The sequence below is a fragment of the Hippocampus guttulatus genome, chromosome 11 (genome assembly GCF_054856545.1).
Source record: "Hippocampus guttulatus isolate MCC_2025c chromosome 11, RoL_Hgut_1.0, whole genome shotgun sequence".
NCBI classification, from domain to species: domain Eukaryota; kingdom Metazoa; phylum Chordata; class Actinopteri; order Syngnathiformes; family Syngnathidae; genus Hippocampus; species Hippocampus guttulatus.
In genome coordinates, this window is record NC_141271.1 from 22,429,290 (window position 1) to 22,444,800 (window position 15,511).

The 15,511-nt window shown below is 51.6% G+C and overlaps 1 protein-coding gene across 1 annotated transcript in view; it reads left to right on the forward strand.

The window, feature by feature from the left end:
- Positions 1 to 15,511, forward strand: part of ttn.1 (titin, tandem duplicate 1) — a 127,921-nt gene that overhangs the window by 62,971 nt on the left and 49,439 nt on the right. The window contains exons 110-143 of the mRNA XM_086124434.1: positions 21 to 202; positions 344 to 473; positions 549 to 739; positions 842 to 1,271; positions 1,377 to 1,682; positions 1,762 to 1,943; positions 2,074 to 2,203; positions 2,310 to 2,461; positions 2,658 to 2,805; positions 2,878 to 3,043; positions 3,127 to 3,278; positions 3,392 to 3,688; positions 3,820 to 4,119; positions 4,197 to 4,511; positions 4,600 to 4,748; positions 5,002 to 5,152; positions 5,239 to 5,520; positions 5,637 to 5,939; positions 6,043 to 6,345; positions 6,424 to 6,705; positions 6,943 to 7,130; positions 7,242 to 7,353; positions 7,510 to 7,812; positions 7,902 to 8,210; positions 8,328 to 8,609; positions 8,728 to 9,027; positions 9,936 to 10,229; positions 10,313 to 13,282; positions 13,361 to 13,681; positions 13,760 to 14,044; positions 14,133 to 14,438; positions 14,556 to 14,722; positions 14,874 to 15,111; positions 15,221 to 15,496. Of these exons, the coding sequence (XP_085980560.1) occupies positions 21 to 202; positions 344 to 473; positions 549 to 739; positions 842 to 1,271; positions 1,377 to 1,682; positions 1,762 to 1,943; positions 2,074 to 2,203; positions 2,310 to 2,461; positions 2,658 to 2,805; positions 2,878 to 3,043; positions 3,127 to 3,278; positions 3,392 to 3,688; positions 3,820 to 4,119; positions 4,197 to 4,511; positions 4,600 to 4,748; positions 5,002 to 5,152; positions 5,239 to 5,520; positions 5,637 to 5,939; positions 6,043 to 6,345; positions 6,424 to 6,705; positions 6,943 to 7,130; positions 7,242 to 7,353; positions 7,510 to 7,812; positions 7,902 to 8,210; positions 8,328 to 8,609; positions 8,728 to 9,027; positions 9,936 to 10,229; positions 10,313 to 13,282; positions 13,361 to 13,681; positions 13,760 to 14,044; positions 14,133 to 14,438; positions 14,556 to 14,722; positions 14,874 to 15,111; positions 15,221 to 15,496 (10,902 nt within the window). The remainder of the gene's footprint in view (positions 1 to 20; positions 203 to 343; positions 474 to 548; positions 740 to 841; positions 1,272 to 1,376; positions 1,683 to 1,761; positions 1,944 to 2,073; positions 2,204 to 2,309; positions 2,462 to 2,657; positions 2,806 to 2,877; positions 3,044 to 3,126; positions 3,279 to 3,391; positions 3,689 to 3,819; positions 4,120 to 4,196; positions 4,512 to 4,599; positions 4,749 to 5,001; positions 5,153 to 5,238; positions 5,521 to 5,636; positions 5,940 to 6,042; positions 6,346 to 6,423; positions 6,706 to 6,942; positions 7,131 to 7,241; positions 7,354 to 7,509; positions 7,813 to 7,901; positions 8,211 to 8,327; positions 8,610 to 8,727; positions 9,028 to 9,935; positions 10,230 to 10,312; positions 13,283 to 13,360; positions 13,682 to 13,759; positions 14,045 to 14,132; positions 14,439 to 14,555; positions 14,723 to 14,873; positions 15,112 to 15,220; positions 15,497 to 15,511) is intronic.

The following is a 15,511-nucleotide window of genomic DNA, read 5'->3' on the forward strand; positions in this document are numbered from 1 at the left end:
CTCACCTTTGGAATTCACAGTTGCACCAGTTATCACGATCTTGAAGTACTTCAAGAGTAACTCGATCATTGTGAAGAAAGGCTCCGCCGTCGACATTCCAGCTGAGGTTAAGGGACTTCCTCTTCCGAGAATCAAGTGGGTGAAGGACGATGAGGTGATAGACATATGCGACAAAGAGAAGATGACGGTGGAAACCGAGGAGGTCAGGAACGCATTCTTTCTCTTTGAAGGGGACATTTTCTCTTGTACACCTGCTTGATTGACCGGAGCATTCTCTAATGTTCCCTAATGAGGGGGAATTGCCTGACACTGGATGTGGTTTGCTGACTTTTTCACTTACCAGGTGAATCGCACAACATTGAGGACAACCATTTCCATGCCACAAACCATCAGGCAGGACAAAGGCAATTACAAACTTCTAGCTGAAAACAGTTACGGCAAAGCTCAGCACGTCATCCGTGTAGAAGTCCTTGGTATGAAGACTTTTAGAGGCAGGGACTGCTTGATGCCGAGTGTCACTTGTCTAACCTGACGTCCTTTGCTCTCAGACCGCCCTCTTCCCCCGAAGAACATTGTGGTTTCCGACATCAAGGTGGACTCCTGCTACCTGACCTGGGATGCCCCGGAAGACAACGGGGGCAGCGAGATCACCAACTATACGGTCGAACGCAGGGATGCCAGCAAGAAGAAATCGGACTTTGAGGCAGTGACCTCCAACCTCATTGATCGTCGCTATGGGGTGAGTGCAGACGCACGCACGCTTATCTGACGGGAGACCGAGTGCGGCAATGTGACCTCTTCTATTGGACTTAGACAGACGGTCTGGCCTTTGTCCACTCAGGTCTACAAACTGAATGTGGACGGTCACTACCAGTTCAGAATCAGGGCGGAGAACAAATACGGCGTCAGTGACGGCTGTGATTCTGAGAAGGTGGAACTGAAGGATCCGTTTGGACTCCCCGGACCACCGCGAAACCCCAGGATCATTGCTGCCACATCAAACACAATGACTCTGACCTGGGATCCTCCGCTGGACAACGGCGGCTCCACCATACAAGGCTACTGGCTAGAGAAGAGGGAACGCGGAGCTGTGTACTGGGGGCGTGTCAACCGGTGCCCGGTCACCAAACCGGCCGTGAAAGCTCTGCAATACACCGTTCTCAAGCTCATCGAAGGAACAGAATACCAGTTCAGGGTGGCGGCAACCAATGCTGCGGGGGTCGGACCTCCCAGCGAGTCCACAGAGTGCCGCTTCGCTGTGGACCCATGCAGTGAGTCTGGACCTTTCGATGTCTCATTTGGTGATTTGGTAAAAGTGCTGCATGGCTAGGTGTTGTTTCCGCAACACTAAAATCTTGATATTTTCTGGCCGTTAGGTCCTCCTACTGCACCCGGATCCCCTGAGGTCAAAGACAAGAGTAAGAACAGCGTCACACTCGCCTGGAGACCTCCAGACAGGGACGGTGGCAGCCCTGTCAAGGGTTACGTCATTGAGGTGCACGAGGAAGGGTCCCCTGATTGGAGAAGGGTGAATCCTGCCGACAAACTCCACCCATCCACTGAGATGACCATCCCCAACCTGAAGGAGGGCAAGAAGTGCAAGTTCAGGATCTATGCTGTGAATGCTGCAGGCAATTCTGAGCCTGCCAGGACTGGGGACGTCCTTGTTCAGGACATCCTAGGTAAGAGTTGTGACGCGTGTTTGTCCAATTTGATCAGCATACAAAGCTGTTTCAATCCTTCCCTGTCTCTGTCTTCTAGTTGAGCCGACGGTGTCTTTGGATGTGAGTGCTCACGACCTGCTGAACTGCAGGGCTGGAACCACCATCAGGATCCCCGTCACCATCAGTGGGCGTCCAGTGCCTAGAGTAGCCTGGACCTTCGACGGAACAGCCGAGACCGAGACGAAAAATGAACTTCATACACTTCCTCTCGACTCAGAGGTGAAGTGACACAGATGATGGTGTGGGCTGCACGTTGTCCTCCGGAGCAAGCTTTTCTGAACACGGGGCATATCAGAAGCATGTGGCATTGCCGGAGATTTTTATTTATTGACTTGATTCCTCACGTTAGGTTCACTCCACCGACACGAGCTCCTTGGTCATCATTCCTGTGAGCAAAATGAACCACGCTGGCCGCTACATCATCAATGCGGAAAGCCCAGCCGGACACAAAGTAGTCAAAGTGCGAGTCAACGTCCTTGGTGCGTAATACACGTGCCTCAATTGATACTCACTTTTTTTTCACGGACAAACCCGGATTGAGAAGGTAAAACCCCACCAAATGTCATTTTTCAATGGGACCATCAGATCTTCCGGGACCTCCTCGAGACCTGAATGTGAGCGACGTGACCAGAGGTACTTGTCGACTCACCTGGAAACCTCCAGAGAATGACGGAGGAGAGAGAGTGAAGAGCTACTTTGTCGAGAAGAAGACTGTAGTGGGAAAAGCCTGGACAAAGGTGAAGCGCATCTTATTTGATACTGTGTTATGAACAAAATTGTATGGTTCACTCAAAGGACTAATGCACCTCAATGCAGAATCTAACGGCGTCCTGAATAACCCACAACAAAAGGGGGGGGGGGGGGACAAAACAAAACAAAACGAGGACACAATGCCAAGTGAAGTTTCTCTCCCCCCTCATCTCATCCACTCAGGTGAATGCATCCTGTGCTGCGCAGTCTCTGGTGGTTCCAGACCTGATTGAAGGTCAGGAATACCTATTCCGCGTTCGTGCCGAGAATCGATTTGGTTTTGGGCCCTATGTGGCGACCGCCGAGGGAACCACAGCCAGAGATCCTATCCGTATGTCAGCGTTCTGCTTAAGCCTGTGCTGTGCTTTGGGGACTTGCACCTGAGTCGCGTCTGCGCTTTCAGATCCACCGGATCCTCCGACCAGGCTTAAAATCGAGAGCGTGAGGAAGGGTACAGTGACCCTCACGTGGAAGGTTCCCAGAAACGATGGTGGATCACCTGTCACTCACTATAGCGTTGACCTCCTCTGCTGGGATGCCAGCGGCAGCCAGAAAGAGTCCTGGAGGAGGTAAATCTTCGTCTTGAACCCCAATACAGCTGTCTGTTGGCCATATGGAAGGCCCGATTTTAAACTCTCACTACTGACTGCAGGTGTAACAGGAGGGACATTGACGTCACAAGCTTTAAGGTGGAGGACCTGACAGAGGGTGATGAATATGAGTTCAGAGTGGTCGCTTACAACCAGGCTGGAGCCAGCCGACCGTCTTCCACTGCTGGGCCCGTTCTCATTCAGGACCAGACCCGTAAGAATTGAAGAGATGGAAAAGTTCATTTTCATTTCCGGTCGAGTATGAAGTTGACAAGGACACAAATTCCGCTGTTGTTAATATTCTGTGACATTGCACCGCACCTCCAGGCGCTCCAGCCATCGAGCTGAAGGAGTTCATGGAGGCCGAGCAAGGCAGTGACATCAGCATTGTGGCCAGGATACGTGGCTGCCCCTTCCCCACTCTCACGTGGTACAAGGCCCCGCCTCACAAGTCCGACAGCAAGGTGGAGGTCTGCTACGACGAACATATCAACAAGATGGTGTCTGACGACAGCTGCACGCTGCTGATACAGCAGGGCAAACGCCCCGATACTGGCCTTTACACGCTTGTGGCCTCCAACAGCCTTGGCAAAGCATCCAAGGAGATGAGGCTCAACGTTCTTGGTAAGCTCGAGTCTTAGTCTGCAATTTTTGACCCCCTTCTATGACTCGTTGTCAACCCTAAACACTTTTCGTTGCCCAGTTTCGTCACTTTGCATGACCACATAGAGTGTTATGAAATGTCGTTTCTCCAGGTCGTCCCGGTCCTCCCTCTGCTCCCATTAAGTTTGAGGAGATCGGCGCAGAGAGGGTCACTCTCTCCTGGCTGCCACCGAAAGACGACGGGGGCTCCAAAGTCACCAATTACGTCATCTGGAGGCGTGTAGCGAACAGAAATACCTGGGTCCCCGTCACCAGTGAGCCCAAAGAGCGCCTCTGGACAGTGGAAAACCTGATGGAGGGCCACGAGTATGTTTTCCGCATCATGGCCCAGAACAAGTATGGAGTTGGCGAACCGCTAGACAGTGATCCAGAGGTGGCCAGAAACCTCTACAGTAAGTCATTTTCTTCTCACGCGGGCTACAGTTACAAACTCTGCGCCCAAATGAAAAACTCTCCTTGTGTATTCCAGCTGTCCCTGGGCAATGCGAGAAGCCGACCGTGTCCAGCATCACCCTGGACTCCATGACCGTGACTTGGGAGGAGCCTGACGACGACGGCGGAACGCCAATCACCGGTTACTGGTTGGAGCGCAAGGAGACCACTGGGAAACGCTGGGCACGGGTCACCCGTGACCCTATCCGCCCCATGGGCCTGGGCGAATCGTTTAAAGTCGGCGGACTCGTTGAGGGTTCCGAGTACATCTTCAGAGTTACGGCCATCAATGCTGCAGGACCTGGACTCCCCAGTGTCCCGACCGATCCCGTCTTTGCCAGAGACCCCATCTGTAAGCGCTCACAGACACCCTTTGTCATCAAATAAACCAAAAAGTAAGTTTGTAGGTTTTAAATAACAATGCTCGCTCTTTTCCTTAGCCCCACCCTCTCCACCAACACCAAAGATTTCAGATTGGACAAGGTCCACCGCGGATCTGGAATGGATCCCCCCGCTGAAGGATGGAGGCTCCAAAATTATCGGCTACTGGGTGGAGTACAAGGAGGATAGCACTGACGCCTGGGTCAAGGTGACAACAAAAAGGGGCCAACAAAATAGAAATCTACTCCTACTATTCATGTTTGGTAGCTCCTGCAGTCTGCTCGATGAATGCACTAAGACTAACTAGGACTAACTTGTAATTTCCCCATCGCGGGACAAATAAAGGATATCTTATCTTATCTTATCTTAAGAGATGAGGCATATGATGATGATGATGATGATGTACGGTTTCTTCCTGCTTCGCTCGTAATAGACCGTAGTGACATTTTTTTGTGTTCCAGGCCAAGGACACTGAAATCCGCGGAACCCGCTTTGTGATTGCTGGTCTGAAGACTGGCGGTCAGTACAGGTTTAGGGTCACGGCTTTCAACCTTGCCGGTCTTAGTGAACCAGGTGAAGTGCCCGGGGTGCTTGAGCTCAACGACAGAAATGGTTAGTGTTTTCGGCAAGAACAGAAGCATTGTGGTCGAATCATCCTCATGTGTTTTCATAGAACTTTATGGAACTTTTCTCTTCAGTTGGCCCCGACATTGATTTGGATGCCTCGGTGAAGGAAAGGATTGTGGTCCACGCCGGTGGGGTGATCCGGATCATCTGTTACGTGTCGGGTCAGCCATCACCAGAAGTCACCTGGAGCAGGGACGGAATGGCTCTCCCCCTGGAGGCCAAGGTAGAGACAACGGCCATCAGCTCATCTCTGGTCATCAAACCATGTACCAGAAGGCATCTCGGCATCTACACGCTGACTGCAAAGAATGCTGCGGGGGAGAAGAGGAAGAACGTCACGGTGGAAGTGCTGGGTGAGTCTTTGTGCAGCATCAAATGAGACGTTCCGGCTCTTCGAAACTGTCTGCAAGACTCAGGGAAGGAGTTTGGTTTTGTTTGATTTCGATTCCTTGATCGCATTCCCCACCAGATGTTCCTGGGCCAGTTGGCATCCCCATGGTTGCAGAGAACTTGAGCAACGATTCCTGCAAGATCAACTGGTACTTCCCAGAGAACGACGGCGGCTCCCCCATTAGCAACTACGTGATTGAGAAACGCGAAGCAGAGCGAAAAGCCTGGACGCCGCTGTCGTTCACCGCCAGCAGACAGAACGCCGTGGCTACCGGCCTCACTTCAGGCAAGGCTTATTTCTTCAGAGTTGCCGCCGAGAACGCCATTGGCATCGGCCCCTTCATGGAGACGGCGGCCGAGCTCGTCGTCAAGGAACCGTTGAGTAAGTGAACACCAAGTTTGAATCAAAAGACAACTCGAGAATCACATGCGATAAAGAGAAACCGCTCCTGAGAATCCTAAGCGGCGTGTATCCGCACGTTCAGGTGTGCCGGACCGACCCGAGGAGCTGGAGGTGACCAAGGTCACCAAAGATTTGATCCACGTGACATGGAAAGCGCCCAAGTTTGACGGCGGTTCCGAGATCGTGATGTACGTCCTGGAGGCTCGCATGATCGGCAAAGACAAGTTCACTCGATTGACCAAGGAAAAGCTCATGGAGAGGAAGTACACTTTTGACGGACTGAAGGAGGGTGACACTTACGAGTTCCGGGTCAGCGCTGTCAATGAGGTGGGGCAGAGTAAACCGTCATTCTGCTCCAAACCAGTCACCTGCAGGGATGAGCTCGGTAAGCAGCATATGGTTAACCCGTCCTAGTAGGCCATCGCATGAACTCGCCCCAACGCCTTTGCTTTACCTGGTCCAGAGCCGCCGACGATCGAGCTGGACTTCCGTGATAAGCTCATCGTCCGTGTCGGCGAGAGCTTCCTGCTGCAGGGTCGCTACACTGGCAAGCCTTCTCCATCCATCGTGTGGTACCGAGATGACGAGGAGCTGAAGGCCGACAAGCACGTCATGTTCAAGAATACGCTGACAACAATGTCGCTGGGTGTGATGAAGGCACAGCGTTGCCACAGCGGCCGATACGTGGTGGCGGTGGAGAACAGCACCGGCTCCAGGAAAGGCGTCTGCAACGTCACAGTTGTCGGTACGAATTGGAAACTCAGCCTTACCTTCATCTTTCCACCTGACATTTGGCAGTCGGCCGATTGTCAAAGGCCGAGGCGTAACGACTGGGCCAATGACACGATGGGAAGTGTGGGTGGGAGAACCGGGCCACTCAATCATGTGGAAAATCATTCATCTTGGTTCTGTTAGCAGATTAGTCTTGCGGGACTGTGAGTGTCAGGAAGGAGCACTCATCGAGTTTCTGTTGTCCACGCAGACCGTCCTTCTCCTCCCGTGGGTCCGGTTGTCTTTGAGGAGGTGCACCGTGAATACATGGCGATCTCCTGGAAACCTCCTTTGGACAGCGGCGGCGTAGAAATTTCCAATTACATCATTGAAAAAAGGGACGCAAACAGAGAGATGTGGACCACTGTCACTTCAGCAAACACCAAGACCACATGCAAGGTTGGCGCACAATCGTTACTCGTCAAATATTTTGTCTGTATGTAGACGCAAGACTAAAGTTGTTGTTGTTTTTTTTTTTTGTTTGTTTGTTTTTTTTAATTACCATTTCAGATCCCCAAACTGACCGAGGGCAGGGAATACATAATGAGGATCTCTGCCGAGAACATGTACGGTATCAGTGACCCGCTGGACTCTGAGGAGATGAGAGCCAAAGATCTCTTCAGTGAGTTTGTGACCCAAGCCAACCCTTCCCAAACCGCGTTGCAAATCGCTTGATGCAACCGTTATTGGCCAATAGCTTCAAATGAATGACAAACACGTCACCGCATTTTGGTGTGTGTGTGTGTGTGTGTATTATTTTTATTTTTATTTTTTGCAGGAGTTCCAGAGGCCCCTGAGATGCCAACTGTCAGAGAGGTGTATGGGACCAACGCATTAGTGCTCTGGAACCGGCCCCGCGATGGAGGAAAGCCCATCACAAACTATATACTGGAGAAGAAAGAGCCCACTGCCAAGAGGTGGTCGAGGGCAACGAGAGAACCTTTGTACCCCGCTACTCAGTATCGAGTCCAGGACCTGGTGGAGGGCTATGAATACGAGTTCCGTGTGATGGCTGAAAACGAGCTCGGAATCGGAGACCCGAGTGAACCCTCAAAGCCCATTCTTGCCAAAGATCCCATTGGTTAGTGAGTGTGACAAAAGCACGCGGACCTCATCGTGCTGCAACGGTCTAACATGAAATCATACATGTATGTGGTCCATTCTCGACAGTACGGCCGAGTCCTCCCGTGACCCCTGAGGCGTACGACAAGACAAAAGACTCTGTGAGTCTCAAGTGGCAGACGCCCCGCCATGACGGAAAAGGACGAATATTCGGCTATCTCGTGGAGTACCAGAAGCCGGGTTCAATCGAGTGGATTCAGGCTAATGAGCGTCCCGAGCAGTGCCCTGACCTGCACTATGTAGTGACAGGCCTGAGCGATGGACACGAGTACGCCTTCAGGATCTACACTGTTAATGCCGCCGGAAAATCGGACCCGGCCTATGTCAAACAGACCGTGAAGGTCCACGATAGACTGGGTAGGACTTTCTTGCTTTCCATCTGTCTCGACATGTCTGTCTGTCCGTTTTCTGTGCCATTTACACCCTGAGAGCCAAGAGGCCAAGCACTTAATTCCAAGGTCCTCCCCCCTGCAGAGGCACCAGAGTTGCTGCTGGATGCCAACATGGCACGCGACCATCTGGCCATGCTGGGCACCGACATCACCTTGAGTGCCACGATCAAGGGTGTGCCCACACCCAACGTCAGCTGGAAGAAAAACAATGCCGCATTGCCAGCCCACGTCACTGTTGCTGTCACATCCACCGGCAGCAAGATCCTCATCCCTAAGTGTGTCCGCCCCGACTCCGGCAACTACACTCTCACGGTGGAAAATGCTGCCGGAAAGAAAACGGCCACGGTTGCTGTTCTGGTTCTGAGTGAGTCAAGAACGTCAATCTTTGTGATTGAGATGCTCTTTTCTTCCTTCTTTTTATCCCCTCAGTTTGAGCAACATTTCTTGAATTCAACCCCCCCACCCCCTCCTCCCCCCCTCAGACAAACCAACCCCTCCGAGAGACTTGCTGGTCTCTGAGGTGACCAGCGAGTCTGCCTATTTGACGTGGAAAGCTCCAGAGGACAACGGTGGCGCCGTTATCTCCCATTACATTGTGGAGAAGAAGGATGTGGCCGCCGAGCAGTGGGTCCCGGTCTCTGCAGCCCATAAGAAGCGCAGTTTGATGGCCATGTATCTGATGGAAGGAATCCAGTACCTGTTCAGAGTGGCAGCAGAAAACCAGTTTGGCAGGAGTGATTATGTCATCACAAAGACTCCCATCAAGGCTGTTGATCCTCTGTGTGAGTGCACTGCTGTGTGTCTGTACAGGGGAGTCTTGAATGATGACTTTGAATGGCTCCTAACGCAATTTACTCAAGGCTCAAATCATTTTCTTCACTGAAATGAGTTGAAATGCCATTAATTCGTTACGCCATCCCTTAAAAAAAATGGAATTTTTGCATTTTGAATTGAGAAAAACAATAAAAGAGAATGGAATTGAAACACGGAGACTTTACTACAGACTCAAAGGTCCCGATAAAACAAGACAATACATCCAAAAAGATATCGGGTACCTTCAGCAACATTACTAGACCAATGCTTCCATATCTTGGACATATTGCGTGTTGTGTTCGATTTGATGCTTGTTAATATGACGGTGATACAATTTGGCGAGTTAGTCAGCCGATTTAGAATGGGGAAAAGTCATTTTATCAAATAACTTCAAAGGATTGACCCGCTCAAAAAGAATGTGCCGAAATAGCCAGGTTTATAAAGTATGATTACTGTTAGTTGCTTTAGAATACATGTGTTGGATGTGTGGCTGCAAGGGGTGTGGTCGAGCCGGACTCGGGTTGCCCGGACAGTCTGCGTGTGATGGTCTGGGCGCGAGCTGTGCCCTTCAGCACTGCCTTATGTGGTGTGTTTGGCTGTTTGTCTCATTCAATAAATGCCTGGAAATGTCTCAGAGACTGCGGCTCTCTTTGGCCTTGACGGTCCCAGTTTTTGTTTTGCTTCACTAATCTGAAACTCACCCATAACTCAAATTTTGGCTTGCTTTTACAAAGCCAAAAAAAAATTGACCAAACGACGGCTTGGAAGGCGAATTCCTGAATGCTAAATTGTGGCGCTAAGTCAAGGTCTCACCGCATCGTGCGTTCGATTCCTAACATCAAGGCCAACAATCTAAACATCTGTCCTTACTGTTTAGATCCACCGGGACCCCCAAAGAACCTGCACCATACCGATGCAGACAAGACAGAAGTGTGGTTAGAGTGGGAGTGGCCCGATCGCACCGGCGGAAGTGAAATCACAGGCTTCATCATTGAGTACCAGAAAGAGAACGAGGTGGACTGGGTCCCCTATAAGACTGTCAGCAGTAACCATGTGCATGTCACCGGTCTGGGGGAAGGCAATACCTACCGCTTCCGGGCAATGGCTCAGAACGCTATTGGCATCAGTCGTCCTGACACCAGCGTTCCTGTCACCTGTCAGGAAAAAACATGTAAGACGTCATAATTTTGGGACAACAACAGTCGGGTTTCATTGAAAAGCCTCACACGGGTGTTTTGTTTTTGTGTCTTTCAGTACCACCCGCTATTGAGGTCGACGTGAAGCTTATTGAGGGTGTAGTTGTTAAGGCAGGCAGCACTGTTGTATTGCCTGCCAAGATGAAAGGGATTCCCATCCCGACTGCCAAGTGGATGACAGATGGCAAGGAAATTGCTTCAGAAGGTCACTATAACATCACATCTACTGGAGCCGCCACCACGCTCACCATACCAGAATGCAAGAGAGGAGACACTGGGGAGTACATCCTCACCGTGTCCAACCCTGCGGGCAGCAAGACCGTGGCTCTGCACGTGACTGTGCTTGATCTTCCGGGAGCACCCGTTGGGCCCATCAACATCTTGGAAGTCACCCCCGATCATATGATGATACAATGGAGGCCACCCAAGGACGACGGTGGTACGCCCATCACCAACTATGTGGTTGAAAAGAAGGATGTGAAGAAGTCATGGGAGCCGTGGTCAGTTGTGAGCTCCAGCGGTATCGGCACCAAAGCCAGGGTGTCACGCCTGGAGAAGGGTCGAGAGTACGTTGTTCGAATCCGCGCCGAGAACAAGATCGGAATTGGTGCCGGGCTCGAGAGTTCCCCTACCATTGCCAAGCACATGTTCAACCCTCCCGGTCCACCGGGCCTCCCAATGTCCTCTGATATTACAGAGAATGCCGTGACGTTGGAATGGTCCCTGCCTGAGCATGACGGAGGTAGTCCAATCAGCGGCTATGTGATTGAACGCCGAGAGATGACAGGCAAGTGGATTCGTGTCAACAAAACTCCCGTGTTGGATCTCAGATACAGAGTTTCGGGTCTGCTTGAAGGCAACAGCTATGAATTCAGAGTGTTTGCCGAGAACATTGCCGGTGTCAGCGAGCCGTCTCTCACCTCTGATCCCGTCAGGGCCACCCGGCCCATCACCAAGCCGGGACCTCCCGTCAATCCTAAACTAAAGGACTGGAGCAAGTCTTATGCGGATATCTGCTGGACCAAACCCACACGAGATGGTGGCAGTCCTATCCTGGGCTATGTGGTCGATATTCAAAAGACAGGATCCGCTCAGTGGGACAGGATCAACAAGGAACTTGTCAAGCTGTGTGCCTACAGAGTACAAGGTCTCGTTGAAGGTATGGAATACAGGGTCCGCATCAGAGCCACAAACAAGGTCGGAGAGAGTGAACCCCGGGAGCTGAGCGAGACCATCTTGGCAAAGGACATTCTCGTCCCTCCAGAGGTGGTTGTCGATGTATCGTGCCGTGACTCTCTGACCGTAAGGGCAGGCCAAATCATCAGCCTGATCACCAGAGTTAAGGGCAGACCTGACCCAGAGATCGCATGGACCAAGGATGCTAGGGCCTTGTCTCGAGACAAGCGCACTGTGCTGAACAACCACTATCCTCTGTGTGAATTGGTCATCAATGATGCTCTCAGGTCCGACTATGGCAAATATTCCATTGTTGCCAAGAACAGCAGTGGACAGGCTCAAGCCACGATTATCGTCAATGTCCTGGACACACCCGGAGCTTGCCAGAATATAAAGGTGGCTTACGTGACCAAGAACTCTTGCATGGTGTCTTGGGAGAATCCAGAGGACAACGGAGGCACAGAGATCACCCAGTATAGTGTTGAGTGCCGTCAACCAAGCCAGAGGGGATGGACGGTAGTTTCCAATGACTGTACTAAGCGCCTGATGAAGGCCCCACTCCTGGAGGGTTGTGAGTACTTTTTCCGCGTTAGTGCTGAAAACAAGATCGGCGTTGGACCACCCACAGAGACAAAGACAGCCGTGCTGGCAGTCGATCCCATTGAGAAACCCGGTGAACCTATTGACTTCCATATAGCTGAGATTGGCAAGACCTTCTGCTTCCTCAAATGGAAGAAGCCCGACTACGATGGAGGCAGTCGTAACCTTGGTTACCACGTGGAGAAGAAGCCAAAGGAGGCTGAAGAGTGGGAGAGACTTCATAAAGGTGCAATCAAGGAGACTTACTTTATGGCCGACAGGTGCATTGAAAACCAGGTCTACCAGTTCAGAGTTCAGACCAAAAATGAAGGCGGTGAAAGCAAATGGGTGACCACAGCGGAAGTTGTCGTCAAGGAGCAGCTCGTGGAACCAGAGATCAAGATAAAACTCGATGGAACCCTTGTGGTGAGGGCAGGGGACTCAATTCCCATTGAGGCGATGGTCAAGGGCAAACCCCAGCCTGATGTCAAATGGACCAAGGATGATGGCACTGAGGAGATCAAAAAGGGCCCCAGGCTTCAGATCGAAACCGGCACGGACTTCTCAAAGCTGCTTCTGACTTCAGCCCGGCGTGCGGACAGTGGCAAATATGTCGTCAGTGCCGCCAACGCTGCAGGAACATGCGTCGCGCACGCCAAGGTCAATGTGTTGGACAGACCTGGCCCGGTGAGTGATCTCCAGGTGTCGGGCGTTACCACTGACAGGTGCCATTTAGCATGGAACGTTCCGGAGGATGACGGAGGCTGTGAGATCTACAACTACATCATTGAGAAATGTGACACCAAGAGGGGCGTCTGGTCCGTCCACTCAAATGCCGTCATCACCAACAAGGCCAAGGTGACTCGTCTTATTGAGGGAAACGAATATATCTTTAGAGTTCGTGCGGAGAATAAAATGGGTCCTGGCCCTGCGGTGAAGAGTGAGTCCATTGTAGCCGGCACAAAGTTTAGTGTCCCAGGAGCACCTGAGGCACCAGAGGTCACCGGAGTTTCCAGGGAGGAAATGACAGTGCAGTGGTCAGAGCCTGCCTCAGATGGCGGGAAGCCAGTCACTGGTTACCTGTTGGAAAAGAAGGAGGAGCATGCTGTAAGGTGGTCCACCATCAACAAGGAGCCAATGCCAACAACTCGCTTCACCGTAACAGGACTGCTGCCCCTGCATGAATACCAATACCGAGTGAAAGCTGTCAATGAAATTGGCGTCGGCTGTGCAAGCAAGCCCTCGCGGGCCGTCACAGCAAAGGACGCAGTTGGTATGTCGCCGCGAGTTTTCTCGTAGCCACCTGTTGGCATTTGTTCTGCGTGACTCCAGCTTGTGTGTTTTCTTACAGAGCCTCCTGCACCACCCACCAACATGAAGGTCCTGGACAGCACCAAGTCCACTGTAACTCTAGGATGGACCAAGCCCGTATCCGATGGTGGAGCACCCATCATCGGCTATGTTGTCGAGATGAGGGTGAAGGGAAGTGGCAAGAAAGGAGACGACAGTTGGAAACGCTGCAATGTGGCTGCTCAGCTCGTCTTCTGTGAGTTCACCGTCACGAGTCTGGATGAGAAGCTCCTATATGACTTTAGAGTGTCAGCTCAGAACCAGGTGGGCATGAGCCTGCCCTGTGACCTGGAAACATCTGTGCATCCCAAGGAGATACTTGGTGAGGATTGATTTGCTTACTGACTTTGCTGACTGTATCCATCGACATTTCTCCGAATGCATCTTTTGGTTTCAACAGAGGCACCAGAGATCGACTTGGATGCCAATTTAAGACAGGGACTAACAGTCAGAGCTGGTTGTCCCATCAGACTGTGCGCTACCATCAGAGGTAGACCGCCTCCCACAGTCATTTGGAGGAGGATGGGCATCGATAATGTCGTCAGGAAGGGTCACGTTGACATCATCGACACCATGACCTTCTTGGTCATTCCCGATAGCACGCGCAATGACTCTGGCAAATACTGTTTGACGGTGCAGAGTCCTGCTGGAGAAAAGGCTGTGTTCGTCAACGTTAAGGTCCTCGGTATGTCCCGACGTCTTGCCGTCACAGCTCTGTGGTTGTTTTGCTGGACCTGAAAACAAACTTGCATTCGTTCCCCGCCACCCAACAGACACCCCGGGGCCTGTGATGAATCTGGAGGCCTCTGACATTAGACAGACTTCAGCGATGCTGTCTTGGAGCCCTCCAGAGGTCGATGGTGGCAGTGAGATCACGCACTATATCGTTGACAAGCGGGAAATTGATCGCAAGACGTGGGCGACGGTCAAGGCCGAAGTTGAGAAAGGCAAGATTCCCTTCAAGGTCAGCGGTCTTGTGCCAGGCACAGAGTACTACTTCAGAGTGACTGCTGTCAACGAGTACGGCTCGGGAGTTCCTCGGGTGTCACCCACTTCCTACCTAGCCTCTGATCCCGTCAGTAAGTATGACTTCTTGGTCACACAATGACAAATGAGCACTGAGACACCGCCATGCCGTTTAGTTACTCATTCCATTTTCATTCGTCATACTAGAGCAACTGATTTTTTTTTTCCAGGCAAACCTGATCCTTGTGAGAAGATTGAAATCCTAGAGATCACAAAGAACAGTGCTACAATTGGCTGGGTGAAGCCTGCGAGGGATGGCGGGGCAAAGATTGACGGTTACGTGGTTGAGTACATCGAGGTCAAACCTCCTCCACAAGCCCCAGCGGCAGCAGTAGAGGTTTGCGACTTTGCTGCATTCTCACTTTCTGTTGACCACCGGCAATTGTCTTGATTACAATGGAGTTAAGATCTCGCCAAATTGGTTTGAGGACCATAGTGTGGTGTGCCAAAGTGTAGCCAGGCGTTCATACTGTTTACCTCAAATGCAGATCCCAGAAGAAGGGAAAGGTGCCTCACCGATGCCACCACCTCCAGTCTTGAAAGCGGAGCCTGAGGAGCCTGAGAAGGAGCTGTGGAATGCGTACACCACTGTGAAGGGATTGAGCATCAGCATCAGTGGCCTCAAAGAGGGCAAGAGGTACAGGTTCAGAGTGGCTGCCAAGAACATCATGGGCTTGAGCTTGTTCACGGAGACCAGGGACCCAATCGAGATTAAGGAACAGACGTGTAAGTTCCAACGTCAGATGGATACATGAACAGTTCTAGAAAATGAGCTTGTTCCCACCTCCGCTGAAAAGTATTCAGATCTATTTGGTCCCCTCTCTGCTTCTGCCAGTGGAGCCAAAGATCATAATGCCAGACGTCGTCAGTGAAAGAGCCGGAGCCAAACTCAGGGTTGAGGCTGTCATTTCTGGAAAACCCTCGCCAACCTGCAAGTGGATTTGTGGCGACGTACCGCTGGTCTCTTCAAGCCGTCTGGCCATGCACCATTCTGGCAATTTGTGTGTCTTGATCATCAAGGATGTCTCAAGAACAGACAGCGGAGACTACAGCCTTGTGGCTGAAAACAGCTCTGCAAAGGCAGTCCAGGGTCTCAAGATCGTCATCAGAGGTCAGTGTCCCTGCT